Raw genomic sequence first — 17,643 nt, 5'->3', positions numbered from 1 at the left:
TTCAAATCTAAGGATTTATGGTCATCAATCTTTGGATTAGATATCAAGAGTTCAGAATAATACACTAAAAGCGCATTCATTTATTCTTCACCCTTGATATCAAATCCACAGGTGAGTGGCCACATTCCTTGATCACGTCAGGACGAAGAGAACATTTCTGATATGTATATAATACACCAAGTCCACAATAAAAGTTCAATTACAGTTTCTACGGAGAACCAAAAGAGCAAGAAGAAAAATATAAGGAAGAATAGCTGTTTCTGCAATAGGTTTTGCTCAAAGCATTGAGGCAAATAAATCCACTATATGTACCTTGTACTGTAATACATTCTACCACTTTGTACAAATGAAGATTTGTGGCAGAAGCAGTAGTTTTTGAGATCAACTCCTCCCACCCAAACTACACTCACAATATTCTTCCCTGCTACCATCCCTATAAAGAATGCTGCATCGATGTCCCGTTATGGAATGAAATCAAGCTGTGGAGCCTATCCTGCCCCTCTATCTATCCGAACCAGCCTAAAATAATTTAACAATTCTAACTGGATATAAGAATTCTACACCCAGGACAATGGAAGTTACAATGAAGATGAGCACCTGAAGTGGCAAAAAATTTGGGGCAGATCTTGAAAGAACTGAAGTTTCGGTTAAATCCTTGTCAAAACGTGTACCACAAAGAGGAAAGTTGTGGAAGTGACCGCCTTACTCCTGTAAAAAGTGGAAGTCTGGATTCTCCAAAAGCTCTGCAGGAGGTTTTACATCTGAATAGCTCTGGTCTTGCATGCAACCAGATATATCTTCAATTGAGAAAGGAAGGCTACACTCACAAAGCATGGTTAGAAGTTTCCAACATCAGCTTTTATAAACGGAAACAAAATGAAGAAAAGAAACTTCCTAACCTGGAATTGTCATCCAGCAAAAAGGAGCTGCTATCGTCACCGCTGGATTCATCTGTCATTAGAAAGTTCATGCTGGAAATGACCTGCAAAAGAAAGTAGTTTCATTATGTCAGACTATTACGGATTAAGCTTTGCAGTTTCCAATCAAGTTTTCAGTTTTCTCATCTCACATCAGGGGCAACACTTTGAGTGTTGTAATCGTCATCCAAAAATAGTGTGCATACTCTATGAAGTTGTTGAACACTCAATGCCTGAAGAGAGAAGCATAAATGATCAAGAGACAGTGCAAACTGGAAAATTAAGTTCATTTATAAATGCTCCGAAATCTATTAACAATTCCGCAGCTTCAACCACATGCGGACTAATAATTCATTTCATCTTCCAGTTTCGCAGAGAGACTTACAGGGCATAGGTCATTTGTTAGTTCATCATAGGAGATTCTGGACTTTTGGTGTAGAACCTGCAGAGATCAAATAAGTCTTCAATTCAGAACTAGTTAACCACCAAATGAAAAAGGATTAACAGATGAATTTACCAATGGGTGATGCTATCCACACCGATTTTCACCTCTCACACGCCCCTCTCAATTTCCAGCCATCACATCGAATGAATTGAAGAAGATCAATGGACAAAAATTAACAAGGCTGTGTGGGAGGTAAAAAGGGTGTGTGAATAGCCATTTACCAATTTGAATTCAGTACCGTGCCCAATAATTTACTTAATAACCATTTTTGTATAGGAAAAAGTCATCATGAAATCAGGTCACTACATTTTTCTCAAACGGAAACTTCAACAAAAGCAAGCCTTCATAATTCCTTAAACAAATGAGTGTCAGAAATGTTGCCACTTGCTCAATGAAAAATCAAAGTTTGGGTACTTCTGAACAATTCAATTGCATACAAGTTACAACCTACAGGTTGACAAGCAATGCAAAACACTTCACAAATCTGTGACGGGACATAAGCAAGAAAGGGAAGTCCATGCCAATTTCATTATAATGTCTAATTATCTAAGAGTTAACACAATTGCTCCATCTGTTGTATTTGTGTATAATGATGTTAACAGTTGCAAAATTTTTAACATCGTCACATTTCTTCTCTTATCTGGTCTTATATTCCTCTTGATGAATACAGAAATATTTTTATTTTCATAATCCTTGTATATTTAACACACAAAGCATAACAAATATAAAGAATAATGGTTATTAATATTTCCAGTCTTCGTATGATTACCACTCGGAGTGATTTGAACAATAACTAGCAACACTACCGAGAAACGTACCAAGAATCCTACAGCCTGCCTAATATATTTGAGTTCATCCCATGATGAGCCAGCATACTGCAATGAGTTGAAACATCAACCAGCAATGATCAAAAGAAAGAATAACGGAACAACCAAAACTATTTTCAAGATGGAAGGGAGGGAAAAAATTGAAAATTAACCTTTCACTGCTGGTAAGTTTGAGACAGTACCTCTTCTTTTGCTAGGTTACACCATAGCTCCAATTCAGCTAGCCCATTCTTCACATATTGGCCATTGTTGAAGGTGCAGCACTCTCGACGAAAAAGAAGGCTGCAGCAGAATCAAGCAATAAATCAGCCACGAGTTAATCCTGTCATATTTAACTTTATGAAATATTTACTGACAAATATAAGAGTAACTTACCTATTAAAAATCTGTACATTGATATATGAGAACATTTGAGTAAATATCTTCTGGACAAGAATTGGAGGCACCTGAAAGAAGGTCAATCATTGGATTAAAATGTTCCAAAGGGATACTAACCACCTTAAAATTGTCAAGAATAATTGCTTACACAATTTTCTTTCAATGTAGAGAGAAACCCACTAAGATTTGCAATGATGCTATTCCAAGGATTAGCCTGAGGACTGTTACCAGTTGATCCTTCAGGTGATTTTGAAACACCACTTTTTGGTGTTTTGGGTGCCTGAATTATCAAGGAAAGTTGTGGCCCGAATTAACTAAATGATACCATAGGATATAATAAACTGAAATGTTTCATGTAAGAAAACCCTAGGATACTTAACCACAACGTTTCATCAATCAAAGCTAATTCTTGGCAACCAAAATTTTGACACAGCAACCAAGGTACCTAACTTGCATTCGCACCAACTTACGTAACAAAATGAATCACAAACCTAAGCAAACTGGTATAGAAGGCATCCGTGTTAACATAGCTCTTAAATCAGATGGTACAAATTACCGGCCCATGGCAAAAATTTATGAAAATGACCAGAGGTAATCTTCACACTAGCATTTAAATCACATGCTTACTTCTAGAAGATATGAACCCAGGAGCATAGCAAAAGTTAATAGGAGAAATTAAAGCTGAAAGCAATTACTCTTCCATCCTAGGACCTAAAAGAATATAAGAACCAAGGTAAAAACTCATGCCAAACTCCAATGATGAAATACCAAACTTCATTGTACCTGGATGCAAGAAGAAAGATGAAGTGATAATTCCTTCTTCAAATTGTCTCGGACGATTCCATACATCTTTTCTACGTATGCTGTAAGTTGTTGCTTAAAGAGCAAAGCCGGATACTTGGCCTCAACCTGACGCACTAAATCAGAAGCACCAACTGAAAGATTGGCAGAAGACGATCGGAAGCCCTACGAAGCAAGAACATCATATGATATCAGGCACAAGAAGAAAGAAATCCGATACCCAAAAAATATCAAAATGGTACATGGATAAAATAGATTTCATTACTTGCGTCATCCTTCCAAATAAAGACGTAGGAGTAGGAGGTTTTCGTGGAGCAGTTCTTAAACTCCGCTGGATCAAGAACAACAATGTAGATGTATTGGAAAGCCAATAAGCCATATGATCAGTGTTATCCTGGTCCTGCAACAAACATATATGTCATTCATAAATCCATATATGATATATAACGTGCACATATATAGATGCCTAAATGGTTTCAGGTTAAATTACATATTTATATTTAGTTGATTACATTTAGATGCCTAAGTAGGTTTGGATTTGTCTAATTTTCAGCAAAAGTGGTTCTTCATGAACATGGGACACATCTTTAGAGAGTTTCTTGTGTGCTATACAAAATTCAACAGTCTGTAGTTTTGTATTCAGATTCAAGAAATTGATAGTAACCGAAAAAAAAAAACACTATGAGGAAAAGCACCCCCTTCAAATTATAGAATTCATGATCAAATACACTCATCAGTTAGCATAGAAGTCTTGTAAAATAATTCAATGCAACAGAAATTGTGAAAGCCCCCTATGCTCTCCCGTCTCTGCTTTGATGACTGGTTCAGTTCTAAATTACTAGTAAAACAAAATTTATAATGGATAATAATTTACCTCAATTTCAGAACCAATTATCTGAATAAGTCGGTCAAATACACTAGTTTTTTCCGCTTCAAATAATTTCCAGTGGAGAAGACATTTGTATAGTGTTATTGCGGCAACTGGCTTTCCTTCACTGAACCCAAGATTACCTGTCACGCATTTCATAAGAGTATCTACACCCTCCTGCACCAAATACATCAATAATGCAGAATAAGCTTCATGAGGAAAAGTAAAGAAAAAATAAAATAGATAGAGTAAACAAAGAAAAAAGAAAGAAAAAAAAATTGGAAAGAATGATTTGCTTCTCAACTACATACATGTGTCTTTCAATTTGGGATTTCCTGAAAGACTCTGAGCCAAATTTCTTTGACGGTGTAGGTCTCAGTGGTTCCTACATTAAATCAAACCTTAGGATCGTACAAAGAACAACAAATAAACACCAGCTATGGTAAACAACGCCTTGATTTAAATTATTCACTTACATGATGACCATTCCCCAAAGGCTGCAATTATAGGGGAGAAACAAAATCAATAAAATGTTCTTAGCAGGACCAATGTGAAACAAACATTCCTATGGGAAGCCTACCTGAGTTTCTTTTCCCGCCAAATGCTCTGACATTTTCATAGAAGCTGACATCTTTAATGCCTGCTGACGCAAAATTTGGTCCTCGGTTTCTATGTCAGAAAGTTTTTCTTCTAGCCTGAGGAATGAAAATTCACTGTCAGAGTAACAATCAGTGATATATCCTAATCCAATTTGACAGAAGTCAAGAAAGAACCTCTGCATGGCAGTCTTCAAATCAATTATCTTTGATTCTGCCTCCATAGCCTGCTTGAGCCGCTCTTCACTGAGCCTGCTTGTTTCTTCAAACTTTTTCTTTGTTTCATCAATCTTCTTTTCCAGTGAGTCTACGAGGGCCTGCAAAGATCAGGGCTAAAAATCATTTAAAAAAAAAAAAAAAACAACAAAGGCAAAAAAACCTGGCAATTGTATATTTGAATGCAATCATAAATCTTCACTTTATAGTTTATATACCTGAAATATGCAAGACCAACAAATGCATATAAGAGTTTTAGTGCCTTTACCTTGAGCTGCTCATTTTCAGCAGTAAGCTTATTGACTATTTCCTGATCAACAACTGAAACCTCCTGTACAACTGGCACTTGTTCAGCCACTTTTGCTGCAGCCTCAGCCGCTTTTGCTGCCTCCTCTGACGCTGTTGCTGCAGCCTCACGTTCCTTCATAAGCAGGGATTTAGTTTCTTGAAATTCAAGTTGCATCTCTTTCAAAGCAGACTGCAACTTCGCATTTTCCTTTGTTTTGGCCTCTTCCATGTCAGCCTGCATTTAAAGAATCCCTCTCTTGTTATGCATATAACGTAACACTTTCAAACTTACTATATAAAAGTCAAAATAGCTTTATTCCTTGTGCTCTTGTTAATCTAAGAACCTTAATCAACAAGAATCCAAATGGATGTATAAATAACAATTGAAACCAAAGTTACATGGTGAACCAATGATATAGGACAGCACACAAGATGCAGGCGCCAAATAGGCTTAATCTGAGAGAGCGATAAAATAGAGAGGAGAAGAGAGAGTACGGAAATATATTTGTTTATTCTTTGAACCAAATAGAATTTATTGTTAGACTTGGAAAGATGGTTTTAGTCCTAATCCTTTCAAAGCGTACATTTCTTTTCTAACCAAGGAGTTGTTACTGCATGAACCAAATTTCGTAGAGAACTCCAAGCAGAAAATATAAAAACACAATTCTTTTTCAGCCTACAAACAGAATGCTTTTACAGCCTTACAGCCTTATATCAAATATTTCAAAGGCACGAATATGAGGAAACTTTAACAAATGGAAAGATTGGAGTATTCACCAGGAAATCATACCATCATAGTTTATTTTTGTGGATAACTTTAGCTGATTGGCATATCCATACACAAGAAGACAGTCAAATAATGATTACATGATTACAGTCATGGTAGTTACGTAGGATATTATGCATTAACATATCACAGAGAAGATAGGGATCGTTACCCTCATTTGCTTCTCCAGCTGCAGGCGCCAGGTTAGCTCTTCAACTTCCTTTTCCAGCTTATTTTTGGCTTCTTGGAGAGCACCAGTTTCCTTTGCAGCCTGAGAAAAAGATAAATTAATTTAAAAATATAATGCTCATTTTGCATATACACTGATTGAAACCAGTATACATAGGTTTGGAACAAACTTTCAAATAAGGTACCAGAGAGAGAGAGAGAGAGAGATCACTTGACCATGATTTTCATTAGTTGTTACTATCTTTTAGAATGCGTCTTCTTGATGGTTGAACTCATCACTTAGACAAGATAAAGGAAGTCCATAAAACCAGATCCGACATAATTAGCTTTTTTTCTTGTTAAAGAAATCATCACTTTTTTAGCCTTTTCAATTGAGTTCTAGAGCACTTTGTCATTTCAAACACAAAATATAAAAGTATATATGACAAAATTGTGGACTCAAACCACCAAATGAACTGAAATAGGAATTCCATTGCGTTCTGAACGAGGCCAAAGAAGCAAAGCAGCTGAGTCAAGATCTTGAGGTGTTTTAGGTTGAGAATTAAACAGTAGAAAAATAGAATTTGGCAAAAGAAAACGCTAGAGAGAACACTATCAAATGCAGAGCATGATCAAACTACAGTTGCCTACTCCAGTATCATAGCTAAAGTACTCAAGTATTATTTTCACCCTTAATGAAAACCAACAAATTTGACCAGATTGCAGATGTGGATTATAGACAAGACAAAAGCTTGTTAAATACAAATAGCATGGAAATTTACATAGCAAAAGACACTGTGAGAAAATACTCGCCAGATTGCAACATATGGAAACGAAGTTAACAAGCAGACCCACAAAGGTAAGACAAGGCGTCAAAAAAGCAAGAGGAGAAAATCAAAAGCTAAAAAATTCAAAAGAAAGAAAGGAAGAAGGTATCACCATCTTTAGCTTCCGCAACTCTTTACGAGCAACTATTTGTCTCCAACCACATTGCCACACAATAGCTGCTTTCTTCATCCTCAAATAACGAGCATGGGCTAAGTGTTTCCGGCAATGACTCTGTAATAATAATCAGAATCAGTGCGTAAAACCATAAAAGCATAAAAGAGATGACAAACTTAAAACCAACAGAGAACTACAACAACCAGCCTTAAACTAAAGAAAACCTAAATATAAATTTCGGAATAAGGATCTGGTACATTTGGTTTTCTCTTTTAATAGCCTTTCTCTCAACAGGGGTTTCTCTTCTCTATCACTTGAATTTTGGGAAATAAAACAAATAAATAAACTTTTCATTTTGGTAAGCTTTTTTATCACATTTTCTTATACTGTACAAGAAAAAGATAAAGAAATTGTATTGAGATATTGAGCAAATCATGAAATCCCATATATCTCAGAAATTATTGCTATACTAAATCATGAAATCCCATATATCTCAGAAATTATTGCTATACTAAAAACGAAATGTAATCTTCACCTGTATCACAGTTGTAGCCCTTGTTTTCCTCCTGGACCTAAGCTCCTTACGAGCAGCCAGCCCTCGCATACCAGTTTGAATAGAAACAGCTGAAGAGCACAAGTTTTTATAATCATTCCTAGAAAGATACGAGCGACCATATTTCTGGATAATCACAGAAGCAGCTTCCCTTCTCATGTTTTCATATCGATGGCGTGCAACTTGTCCTGCAATCAGTCAAAGAAAAAAAAAAAACTCTTAGTACCAGCTGTTGGGCTATAAGGCAACAAATCACCAAGAAGTACAAGGTGAAAATTCTTCCGTACCTCTACATAAGGCTTGGACTTGGATGGCAGACAACCGCAACAAGACAAATTTTTTGCGACATAGGTAGGAGCGAACTTTTCTCTGCATAACGCTAGCCGATCTTCCCAATACCTCACTTCGATAAGCATCTAATTCTGCCATCTGGCCAGCCCTGAGGAACACTTTTGTTTTCCCAACCTGCAACAGAAACATATCAGGAAGAGTGTCCTTTTAACCCTACAAAAGATTGTAGGTTAGGATCATGTAAAGCTTGGTGGTAAAAAGCAGCTTGATTCCTGAAAAAGTAGATTTTCCAATCGCAGTGCAGTAACACTATACTGCAATATAAAGACAAGATCTATGTGACAAGAAAACTGTCATCCCTTTTAAGCAAATGAATGCAGAAAAACAACTACAGGAGTGGAAAAATAATGAGTTGCCACTTAATTATTTAACAATTTAAAAAAATGTGATAAAATCTAACCGTAGCTCCAAATAACTGTGTGAAAGCAACAGAATTGTTTGAAATACCTGATATCCCTTGAGGTTGACCTTTTGTAAAAGCTTCTTGCATGCGGTGACCTCATCAACGCTGAAAATAATAAACTAAGAAAGTTAACAGAACTTTTACAGAAAAACCAAGACGAAGAAATCCTAACACTAAAAATCTGCGTAATAGATTTCAAGTGCAAGATATCCAACTTAAGCAGACGATGAAAACTAGCCTACAAAACAATAGAATTTTCTCCATCAAAACAGGACCTTAAGCCCTAAGTGATTAGAATATCACAGATCAGTTATTTTCCAACTAGTGAGAATTTCTTTACTGTTTGAAGCACAAAATGATGATTCAAATCTAACTTTACCCAGCAACTCCTCTATCCCAATATAGTTCGCAAAACACTTGTTTTCCCCCAGCCATAAAACTGTTATAGTTTATGCTGTGTACGTGGTCCATTACTCTTGTGCAACATCAATACACATCCTTAAAAAAAAAGGAAAACAGACACCTACATAGATAAATAAATGTAGCACCGTAATGCATATATCTTTGTTGTAAATATATAGTACGTTAATCATGTTGAGTTCATTGTGCGGTCAATGCAATCAACTGTTGCAGGGCATCCATGAAGTTCTACATAGGTAGTGCAAATATAGTACATTCATTTTCATTGTGTTAAATACAATGTGTGGTCAGTGGGATCAATTGGTGGAGACATTGATGATGTTCCAGAAAGATAAATACATAGATCGATAGTCCATTAATGCAGGTTGGGAATCGTGAGACAAATTCTATAGTCACCAACGGAAAGCAACATGCATCAAAGTATTAGAGAAAAGCCCAGTGTCTAGATTACCTTACAGATGCATGAAATCAAAGAATATACATATATATAGAGAGAGAGAGAGAGAGAGAGAGAGATTAATTGATATTCAGAGAATTTCATGAAACTACCTTCCATTTAGAACCTCAGGTGCCAGAATTTTAAAACGACTTGTAAATTCTGCAAAGGTCTTTCTAGTTGGATATCCAGCACAACTAATCCGAATTGCCTCCATTACTCCCTGCATTAGATACATACCAAGTCATACTGCATTACTATGCAAAGCGCAACCGGTAATTTTTTTTTTTTTTTTTGGGGCTACACACTATGCTTACCCCGCAGCAAAGCTGCTGTAAAACAGCACTATTTTCAAATATGGCCGGTTTGAGTTGATTATTTGGCTTTACACAGCGTATGTAGTGAGGCTCAATGGCACTTAGCGTTTCAAGCAATGATTGCAATTGTTGCTGTTTAAGAAGATGATAACACATAAAAACAAAAAAAAACATAAACAAAATTTCACTGATGAACGAGCATAAGCTTCATTAGAAATTTAGAACAGAAAGGGACCTTGAATCGAGAACCTATTGATGAGAACTTTGATTGTTTGGCAGATTCTTCGGGTAAAAGAGGGAACAAGCCTGAAACAAAAGAGCATTTGGAGGCACTAAGGAGTGCTTGATGCTCTGCAACAACATAATCTTTGTTCTTATCCAGGAAGAACTCTGTTTGATAAGTAACCTGAAAACCAAATTTTCCAACGACATAAACATCAAGCAAGTTGATAACTTCTCCTTGATAGGGTTTGATTAGTCTGGTGTAGTTTATATACGAGGTTAGTGTTGAATTCAAAACTTACATCGCCAGCATAATGGCAAATGGTAAAGTCGGTAGGCGACAATTTTGGCTTGTTAAAACGTTTATGGTCTTTGAAAGTTTGATAAAGCTTCTGTGAAAATGTTTCATGTGTTGATCTTGGGAACATACTACAAAGAATAACAAGAGCTTGTCACCAAATCACAAGAAATAAATGAAAAATAGTTCGTAGTAAATAGTCAACAAGTTGATATCTTAAGAGGAGGGAGGGGGCATCGTATTAATATTTTATATTCCAGTACATACCAAGCCTCATCCAGAAGAGCAATGATGCCACCAGGCTTCTGAAATGATAAAAGCATATATCAGAAAGACAAAACACGATATAAAAAGCAAAGAAAATAATATGTTTAATTCAAAGGAAAAATGAACAGACCTTAATCAAAATTATTGAAAACTGGCATACCCTTTCAATGAGATCAAGAATATCCTGATTATCGATGAACTCTATGTAACTCCAATCAATTTCTTCTTTAGTATATTCTTCTTGCTCCATCTTGAACACATGCTGTCAAGCAGAATGTTGACACTTAATTGAGTAAATGAGAGCAGTCGGGAGGATCCAAGAATACCAAAGAATACATATTATGTATCCATGCCCACACCTGGTTGAAATGCTGCTGCAATTTTTCATTTGTCAAATTGATACAAAATTGCTCAAAGCTGCACACCAGTTAACAGTTTTAAAATTAAACACATGAGGACTCAACTCAAGAATATAAACAAAGCAACCAAGCCAACCTAAGAAGAGAGAACAGAACAGAGCTGTCACAGAAATGTGTGAGCAGTCAAGTTTTGCACTAGTGAATAATGCATAGAAGCAAAGGCTGTGATATTAGTTGAAAGTTTTCTGAACCAGAAGTGATAACACGAATAAAACACTTAGGACATTGATAGAAGCAAAAGCTGTGGTATCAGTTGAAAGTTTTCAGAACCAGATGTGATTGCGCGAAAAAAACATTTAGGACATTATTCAGGATTTTAGTGTAAAGGAAAATGTCTCTGGATTTAAATGGCATCATACAGCCACAAATACTTTTAACTTTCCCAATCAAGATCCCAGTCCAAAAAACAGAAGGAATCGATGCAGTCCACTGAAATAATTTAATCTTTAAACGATGAAAATAAAAGCATACCACTTAAGCACCTGTTTGTCTTGAAACTCTCGAATCCATAAATATCCAGAACTCCAATCAAATTTTTGGAATCAGGATCCTGACCAATAGAGTTATTTATCTTGTTCACAAGCCTGGGGCAATCAGTTCATCACATAAAAAAATAAAAAAAAATAAAAAAAAAAACAATAAGAACCAGATATATGTCAATGAAGAAAGTTTTTTGCTGAACGATGAACTAACTAGTGAATTCATAAACCTACCAATCAAATAATCTTGAATAAACAATTTTGGCCAATGCGTCTCTACTGATGGCTGCAGAATCTGGATCCAAGCTTTTCGTTATGGTCTCATCACGGGTCACAATCACACGTTTGCACAGAGAATCTTCAAGAGATTGCTCATCACACCTAACATAAATTGTAGACAAAAGTTTAGCCATTTACGTATGAAAACATCCAAAAATCACATGTGGATATTTACAACAACAAAAAACAGCATAAAGCAATGGACACGAACATGAAAAGTTCAGCAGCAGTTCTGAGATGGAACCGAGATTTGTCATCCTTGGGTTCAGAAGAATCAGTTTCATTCTCTTTTGCAAAGTTAACATTGCCTAAATGAAGTATTGCAGCTACAACTCGAAATATTGCATCCTAAAAAAAGCAGAACAATCGTCAATATATTTGACAGAAAATTTAATGCTCATAGCTATCCAGTGACATACCTGCTCATCAGAGCTGATCCCAACCACATCCATAGCTTTCCTAGTTGTGAGGTACTCCTCAGAATCATCCACCCCATCCAGCTCATAGCAGTTTGACTGATTTAAATAATGAAATGTTCTTAGATTTCCCAATTTGTACTTCTCGACATCCTGAACGTAGGCACAAGAAAAACATCCAAATGTTAGAAATTTATATCAAGAACTAGTTATGTCATTTTGACAAGGAACTGTTCTTAGGTTTAATCATCTCAAACTAAACTCCCACTCTAAATGACCAAGAGTGGCACTACCATGCAACAAAAATTCCACACAAACGCACCAACAGCTAGTAACAAACTAGAAATCCATATCAATTTAGGAATGGTGAGCACCGAGCAGTAGAATAATTTAGTTAATACAACTAGCATCTATATTATCCAGTGATTTTCTGGTTTTTTTCTAATTCAAAGTATTTACTTTTTAGTCAGAGACAATTAATCATGCCTTTATATAATAGCACCTGACCATATGTAGAACATATTGTATGTGTATAGGAGATGGAGATCATTTTACCTCTGGAGGTGCAGAACAGAGCATATAAAAGCAATGGTAATTTCTCTCTGGATCAGATACTTGACAAACTCGGGATCGCTCCAATAAATAAGTTCTAATGGCAGCTCCTGAGATTCTGCCCGTTTTATCAAACTGAAGCTCCACGAACTTACCAAAACGACTGCAATTATGTTAAGCTCAATTAGAGCGGAAATTAACCCAAATGAATAGAAGACATAACTGAAAGAGATACGCTCTTAATAATAACCTTCCACTGTAAGATTAGCCATCCCATCAGACTTGTAAAAAAATTATTTTAACTAGTAATCCAGGTAGAAGAAAAAGAAACAAGGTTCCCACCTGGAATTATTATTTCTGACAGTCTTTGCATTACCAAATGCTTCAAGAACAGGGTTAGACTGCCATTAAAAATAAATAAAAAATAAGTGAAGGAATGGATTTTATCACTAGCGCATGTCACTTCCCAAAAAAGTCATGAATTATAGACAACTTTAGAAGACAACGAAAATAGAACTGTAATGCTAGTGTACTACTACACGAGTAAGAACATCGTAAACTTGTTACCTCCAGGACTTGCTGTTCCACAGACCGCCCCTCAGATACAGCTCTCCCACCCATATGGGCAAGATAACGCATAAGCATCTTTGTACTTTCTGTTTTTCCGGCTCCACTTTCCCCACTGACCAAAATTGCTTGGCTTATTCCCTCGTTAATCATCTGTCTGCATTAAAAAAATACTTTTTATTTTAAGTCACACCACACACTTTAAATGTGAATCCAATGGAAAAGTTCAACAAAGTACCTGTAGGCAGCATCAGCAATAGCAAAAGGATGTGGACTCAGCTCACCTAAAGCCACCCCTTTATACTGCTCCATCATATGATTATCATATAAATGAGGTAACCTCCGGAAGGGGTTCACAGCTATCAATATACTTCCTGTATAAGTCTGGAAATACATTATGGAGTTTAGATCCGTCTACACTTAAAGTCATACCTCTTAAAAAGATATTGTCAGTTACAGTATTGACTGTGCACAAAAAAATCCATGTTTAAAGACCATAATTGAGAGGTGAAGAGAATGCAATTTTGGGAAATAACATGACATAGATGACTTTTAGGAACTCACATATGCTTGAGGTGAAAAGGATTTAAACAAAAATAAATCTACCAATCGGTCAACAGAGAGGGTATGTCTGGGTAGTACTCACATATATTTCATTTATAGTGTATCGACTTTTTAAATTCTGCAAAACCCCTGGTTCATGCAGATAAGCCAACTTTGTCATATCGTTTACACCACATTGAGGAAATTCAGGATCCTTTGGGTAGACACTGGATGCTTTGACCGTAACCTACAACAAAAGGGGGGAAAATAGTCAATGAGATGATCATGAAATTTAGTAATATACAAGGATGACCAGTCACTAGATTTCAATATACATGCAATAAACAGGAAGGCTTCTGTTGAAAAATAAATAAACATGATGGCTCTGTCTATGTCAAAAGGAAATGTAAAATGAGGAACAGGAAATACATGTAGTCAAATGAAAATTGAGTCATTATTCAGTCAACAGAGAACATTATTTGATTTGATGTGGATATACTATGCCAGTAAAACATTTTGATTCTACCAATCTAGTAAGTGTTTTTAACATTATTCGTTCTCACTTTTCCTACAAACATGATAGCTCTTCTAGGCCCTCTGTGTGATAGCTCTGCATTTGAATTTTAGGTGCTAAACAAAGTCATGCTGAAGTTCGACATTAAGTTATATGTTGGCTAACAAAACTGGAAGCAAGGCTCAATAAGAATTTTGAAATCAAAAGCAGCACTGACCGTCTTCCCTGATGTACAGTTTATTTCAATCTCTTCATTATTGACTCCTACAACTTCTCCATCAATCCAGGCTTCCTCAGGATCCTCGACCCAAACATGAGATCCAACCGCCAAACTGACATTGGCAGCCTGTGTGGACATTGAAATAATCAGCTCGTCCATAAGAAAGAGCAAGCCAGATCTTTAATTTTAAAATCACCAAGAAATTGATACACAACAGACACGAAAAGCAAGCATTAGACAGCGAGATTATGATGCAATTATAATTCTGAACTCAAAAAAAAGATTCTACAACAAAACTGTGACGTGATACTCATTTAGCATACATTGCATTTGATATACTTAATAATCACATTCTGATTGAAGGAAGCATCAAACACTTATCCAGAATGTTGGATGCACTTCTGGTGTAGAATCAATAGCATCCATTCATATGATAAAGGTGGACTTAAGCTCTTTCAGATTCATAAGCTTCTCATTTGTCAAGATAAGAATAACTGAAGCACTAAAAACCGTTACACAATGGCCAAAGATGTGTTGTAAAAGAGACTCAAACTTTTATTTTCTTATTGATAAATATTCCATCTGAACGACATCAATAAGGCACCACCTTAGGACACATGAAGCATACAAGGGAGAAGCATTAGTGTTTGAAGCCAGGCATTCATTTACTGTCATAGTATCACAATTCTGGCTTGCATTGACTTCGCTTCATGACACAGAATTTTGATTACTTGCATTAACCATTGCTTCATGGCCGGTAGGTTAATGCAATTCAAACTCCAGCAATAACGACAATGCAGCCATCTTTACACCAATTATGTTGAGAAATATTAGTAGCGTTTACATGGTGGAAAGCCATTTCTTCAGTGACTGTTTACAGCCCGATTATATCCTCTCTTAGTTTATACTAAATTACACAGGAAAACTGCTAATTTCAATAATTTTACTAACAATATGAACTTGAATAATGTACATGTCTTAATTTTGAATTACCACGACAAAAGAACGAACATTTACGAAATTTTAACTGCCTTAAACTATAATCAAACAATTCCAACAATCCCATGTTACTGAAGCAACGAATTAACCCCCCCCCCCCAATATACTCAACTTTGCTAAGAATCAAGTCTCATTAAAAAAATCAGTGCATTGAACTTTGATCAAAATTAGAATTGCAAAAGCAACAAATTGTCAAAAGTTAAAATTAACAGGAGGAAAAAAAATTCAAAAACTTGGAGACCAAGAAAATGGGAGAAAGCTACCATTGCAGACGAAAAATCTGATTAGATTCAGATCCGAGGCAGAGCACCCAAAACCCTAGAACCCTTCAGCAACCGCCGCCACCTAATGTCGAAAAAAACATGGGGTTTCTTCTCTTCAGAGAAATAATGTAGGAACAAATCCACCGATGCGTGCCCAATTTCTCAAAGCTCAGAGCTGCAGCAGCACGCACGTAAGAGGACGACAATGTCGCTCCGACTGTTACGGACTTGGCGTGGCAAATTGTAATTTGGTGTGTTTGGAGGGAATTGGACGAGGGGTCTCACATGGGAAATGTTGTTGCAGAGGGGTAACAATGGCGGACCTTTTATCCTCCCTGAAAGAGAAAGAAGAAGAACCTCTGCAACTATTTTCCCTCTAATTTTCTCTCGTGCGCGCGCTTTCCTTCGGCACTCTCTCTCTCTCTCTCTCTCTCTCTCTCTCTCTCCCCCTCTTTCTTTCTCTCTCTCTCTCTCCCTCTCTATCTCCCTCGCTCTCAGCCTCTGTTCGGCTTCTGTCTGTCAAAAGCGTAACAGCATGAAGGCGTAACTCGACATTAATCATGAAGTTACCATAGTGCCCCTCAAAAGCGTAACAGCATGAAGGCGTAACTCGACCTTTTCGTTGGTTTATGGCTTCATGTAATTTGACTTTTAGAGATGTAGAAGCACTTCTACGTAGTTTCAAGTAAGTTCTTCTCTAAAGGAAAAAATGCTTTTAAGATTCATAAACACTTTAAACTTCATATTCCAAATGTAATCCACAGCACTCTCAGTTGGCCAAAAACACTTTTGTCCATTCCCAAAACAATCCCAAACAAACTATTGGTTTTTTGTAGTTTATAGCACATAGATCAGAATATTGTGTGTCAATTGGTTTTTGAATTCCTCTTCTGTGAATGCTCAACGAAGCATATGTATAGTAAGGGTAAAACTAGGGTTAAGCATGGGCGCATTAGAGAGTATGTTTTGTTAAGATTTTAGAGTTAAGTATGCGGTCCACTATTAATCACATTGATACTGTCCAAATTTTACCACATGTACAACACAGCATGTGTTGAGTTCTATCACAACAAACTTTAGTGTTGTTAACAGTGAAGCAATTCATTTATAAGTATTAGTTACTTCTGTCATATTTTCGATGTGAAATTACATCCTTCAACATGCCTATATTTTTCAAATGACAAGTTGAATAAAATTAGTTAAAAAAGGTTCTAAAATTGCATATATGTTAGGTTAGTCGGCTTGTGATCCTCTGCATGCTCTTTTTAATCTGATGACGTCTTATATATTTTCAATGCATGGTGACAAATGAAGGATTCAGCACACTTAGAGTTGAGGATAAATTAGCAAGATTTGGTCCTTCGTTGTAGGCCTTCCTTTGTACCAAAAACAAACAGAAAATAAATCTTTTTCATCAACTACTGGCTCGTAGTCCGCAGGGCAATTTCGTAACTAAACCAACCATCTCCTTCCCACGAATGGGGCACAACGCAACTACTTCCCGTCGGATTAGTTGATTTTGCGGGGCCCAATAAACAGCCCGGGTCACCTTTTGTAGTGAATCCTCAGTCGTCTCGTCGCTTCTATGAAGATGACGACACGTGTCGCCTCTTGGGGTAACCTGATATCGGGTGGTGGCCGTTGGATTGACCACCTATGCGGATGCAGTAAATTACGATTGTGAATTTGCAATGGTAAGATAATGTGATGTGGACTCAAATTATTCTTCATAAAGTGAAGCACAAATATGAATAAAGAAGAATTATTATTCTAGACTTACATCTTGATAATATAATTTTGGAATGGTTAGCAGCGATTTTCTTTACACAATTATTTTTTTTTCTTGTCATAATCGATAACAATATAACTGCACTAACGAAAAAAAGAAACAAAAATATTTACAGAAAATACAA

The 17,643-nt window shown here is 36.4% G+C and overlaps 1 protein-coding gene across 1 annotated transcript; it reads right to left on the bottom strand.

Moving 5' to 3' along the window:
* Positions 1-241: 241 nt before the first annotated feature.
* Positions 242-14,606, bottom strand: LOC103955341 (myosin-8-like). Its single transcript, XM_048591892.1, has 38 exons — positions 14,466-14,606; positions 13,838-13,981; positions 13,430-13,575; positions 13,192-13,348; positions 12,967-13,025; positions 12,628-12,787; positions 12,076-12,225; positions 11,868-12,004; positions 11,612-11,758; positions 11,381-11,482; positions 10,839-10,896; positions 10,640-10,741; positions 10,480-10,517; positions 10,217-10,343; positions 9,928-10,098; positions 9,693-9,824; positions 9,489-9,598; positions 8,564-8,624; positions 8,053-8,230; positions 7,748-7,953; positions 7,210-7,329; positions 6,275-6,373; positions 5,317-5,571; positions 5,010-5,149; positions 4,817-4,931; positions 4,713-4,733; positions 4,544-4,621; positions 4,243-4,413; positions 3,634-3,768; positions 3,351-3,533; positions 2,716-2,847; positions 2,565-2,635; positions 2,372-2,471; positions 2,181-2,237; positions 1,303-1,359; positions 1,070-1,150; positions 900-982; positions 242-817 (listed from the first exon to the last, which is right to left on the bottom strand). The coding sequence occupies exons 1-38, from the start codon at positions 14,604-14,606 to the stop codon at positions 703-705; spliced, it is 4,539 nt and encodes a 1,512-aa protein (XP_048447849.1). The 3' UTR covers positions 242-702.
* Between the last annotated feature and the right edge of the window lie 3,037 nt (positions 14,607-17,643).

This window comes from the organism of the source record quoted next, unplaced genomic scaffold (assembly GCF_019419815.1).
Source record: "Pyrus x bretschneideri cultivar Hongxiangsu unplaced genomic scaffold, Pyrus_bretschneideri_v1 Contig36, whole genome shotgun sequence".
NCBI lineage: Eukaryota > Viridiplantae > Streptophyta > Magnoliopsida > Rosales > Rosaceae > Pyrus > Pyrus x bretschneideri.
Note: the sequence above shows the minus strand (reverse complement) of the source record. Positions and strands in the feature narration are given on the sequence as shown.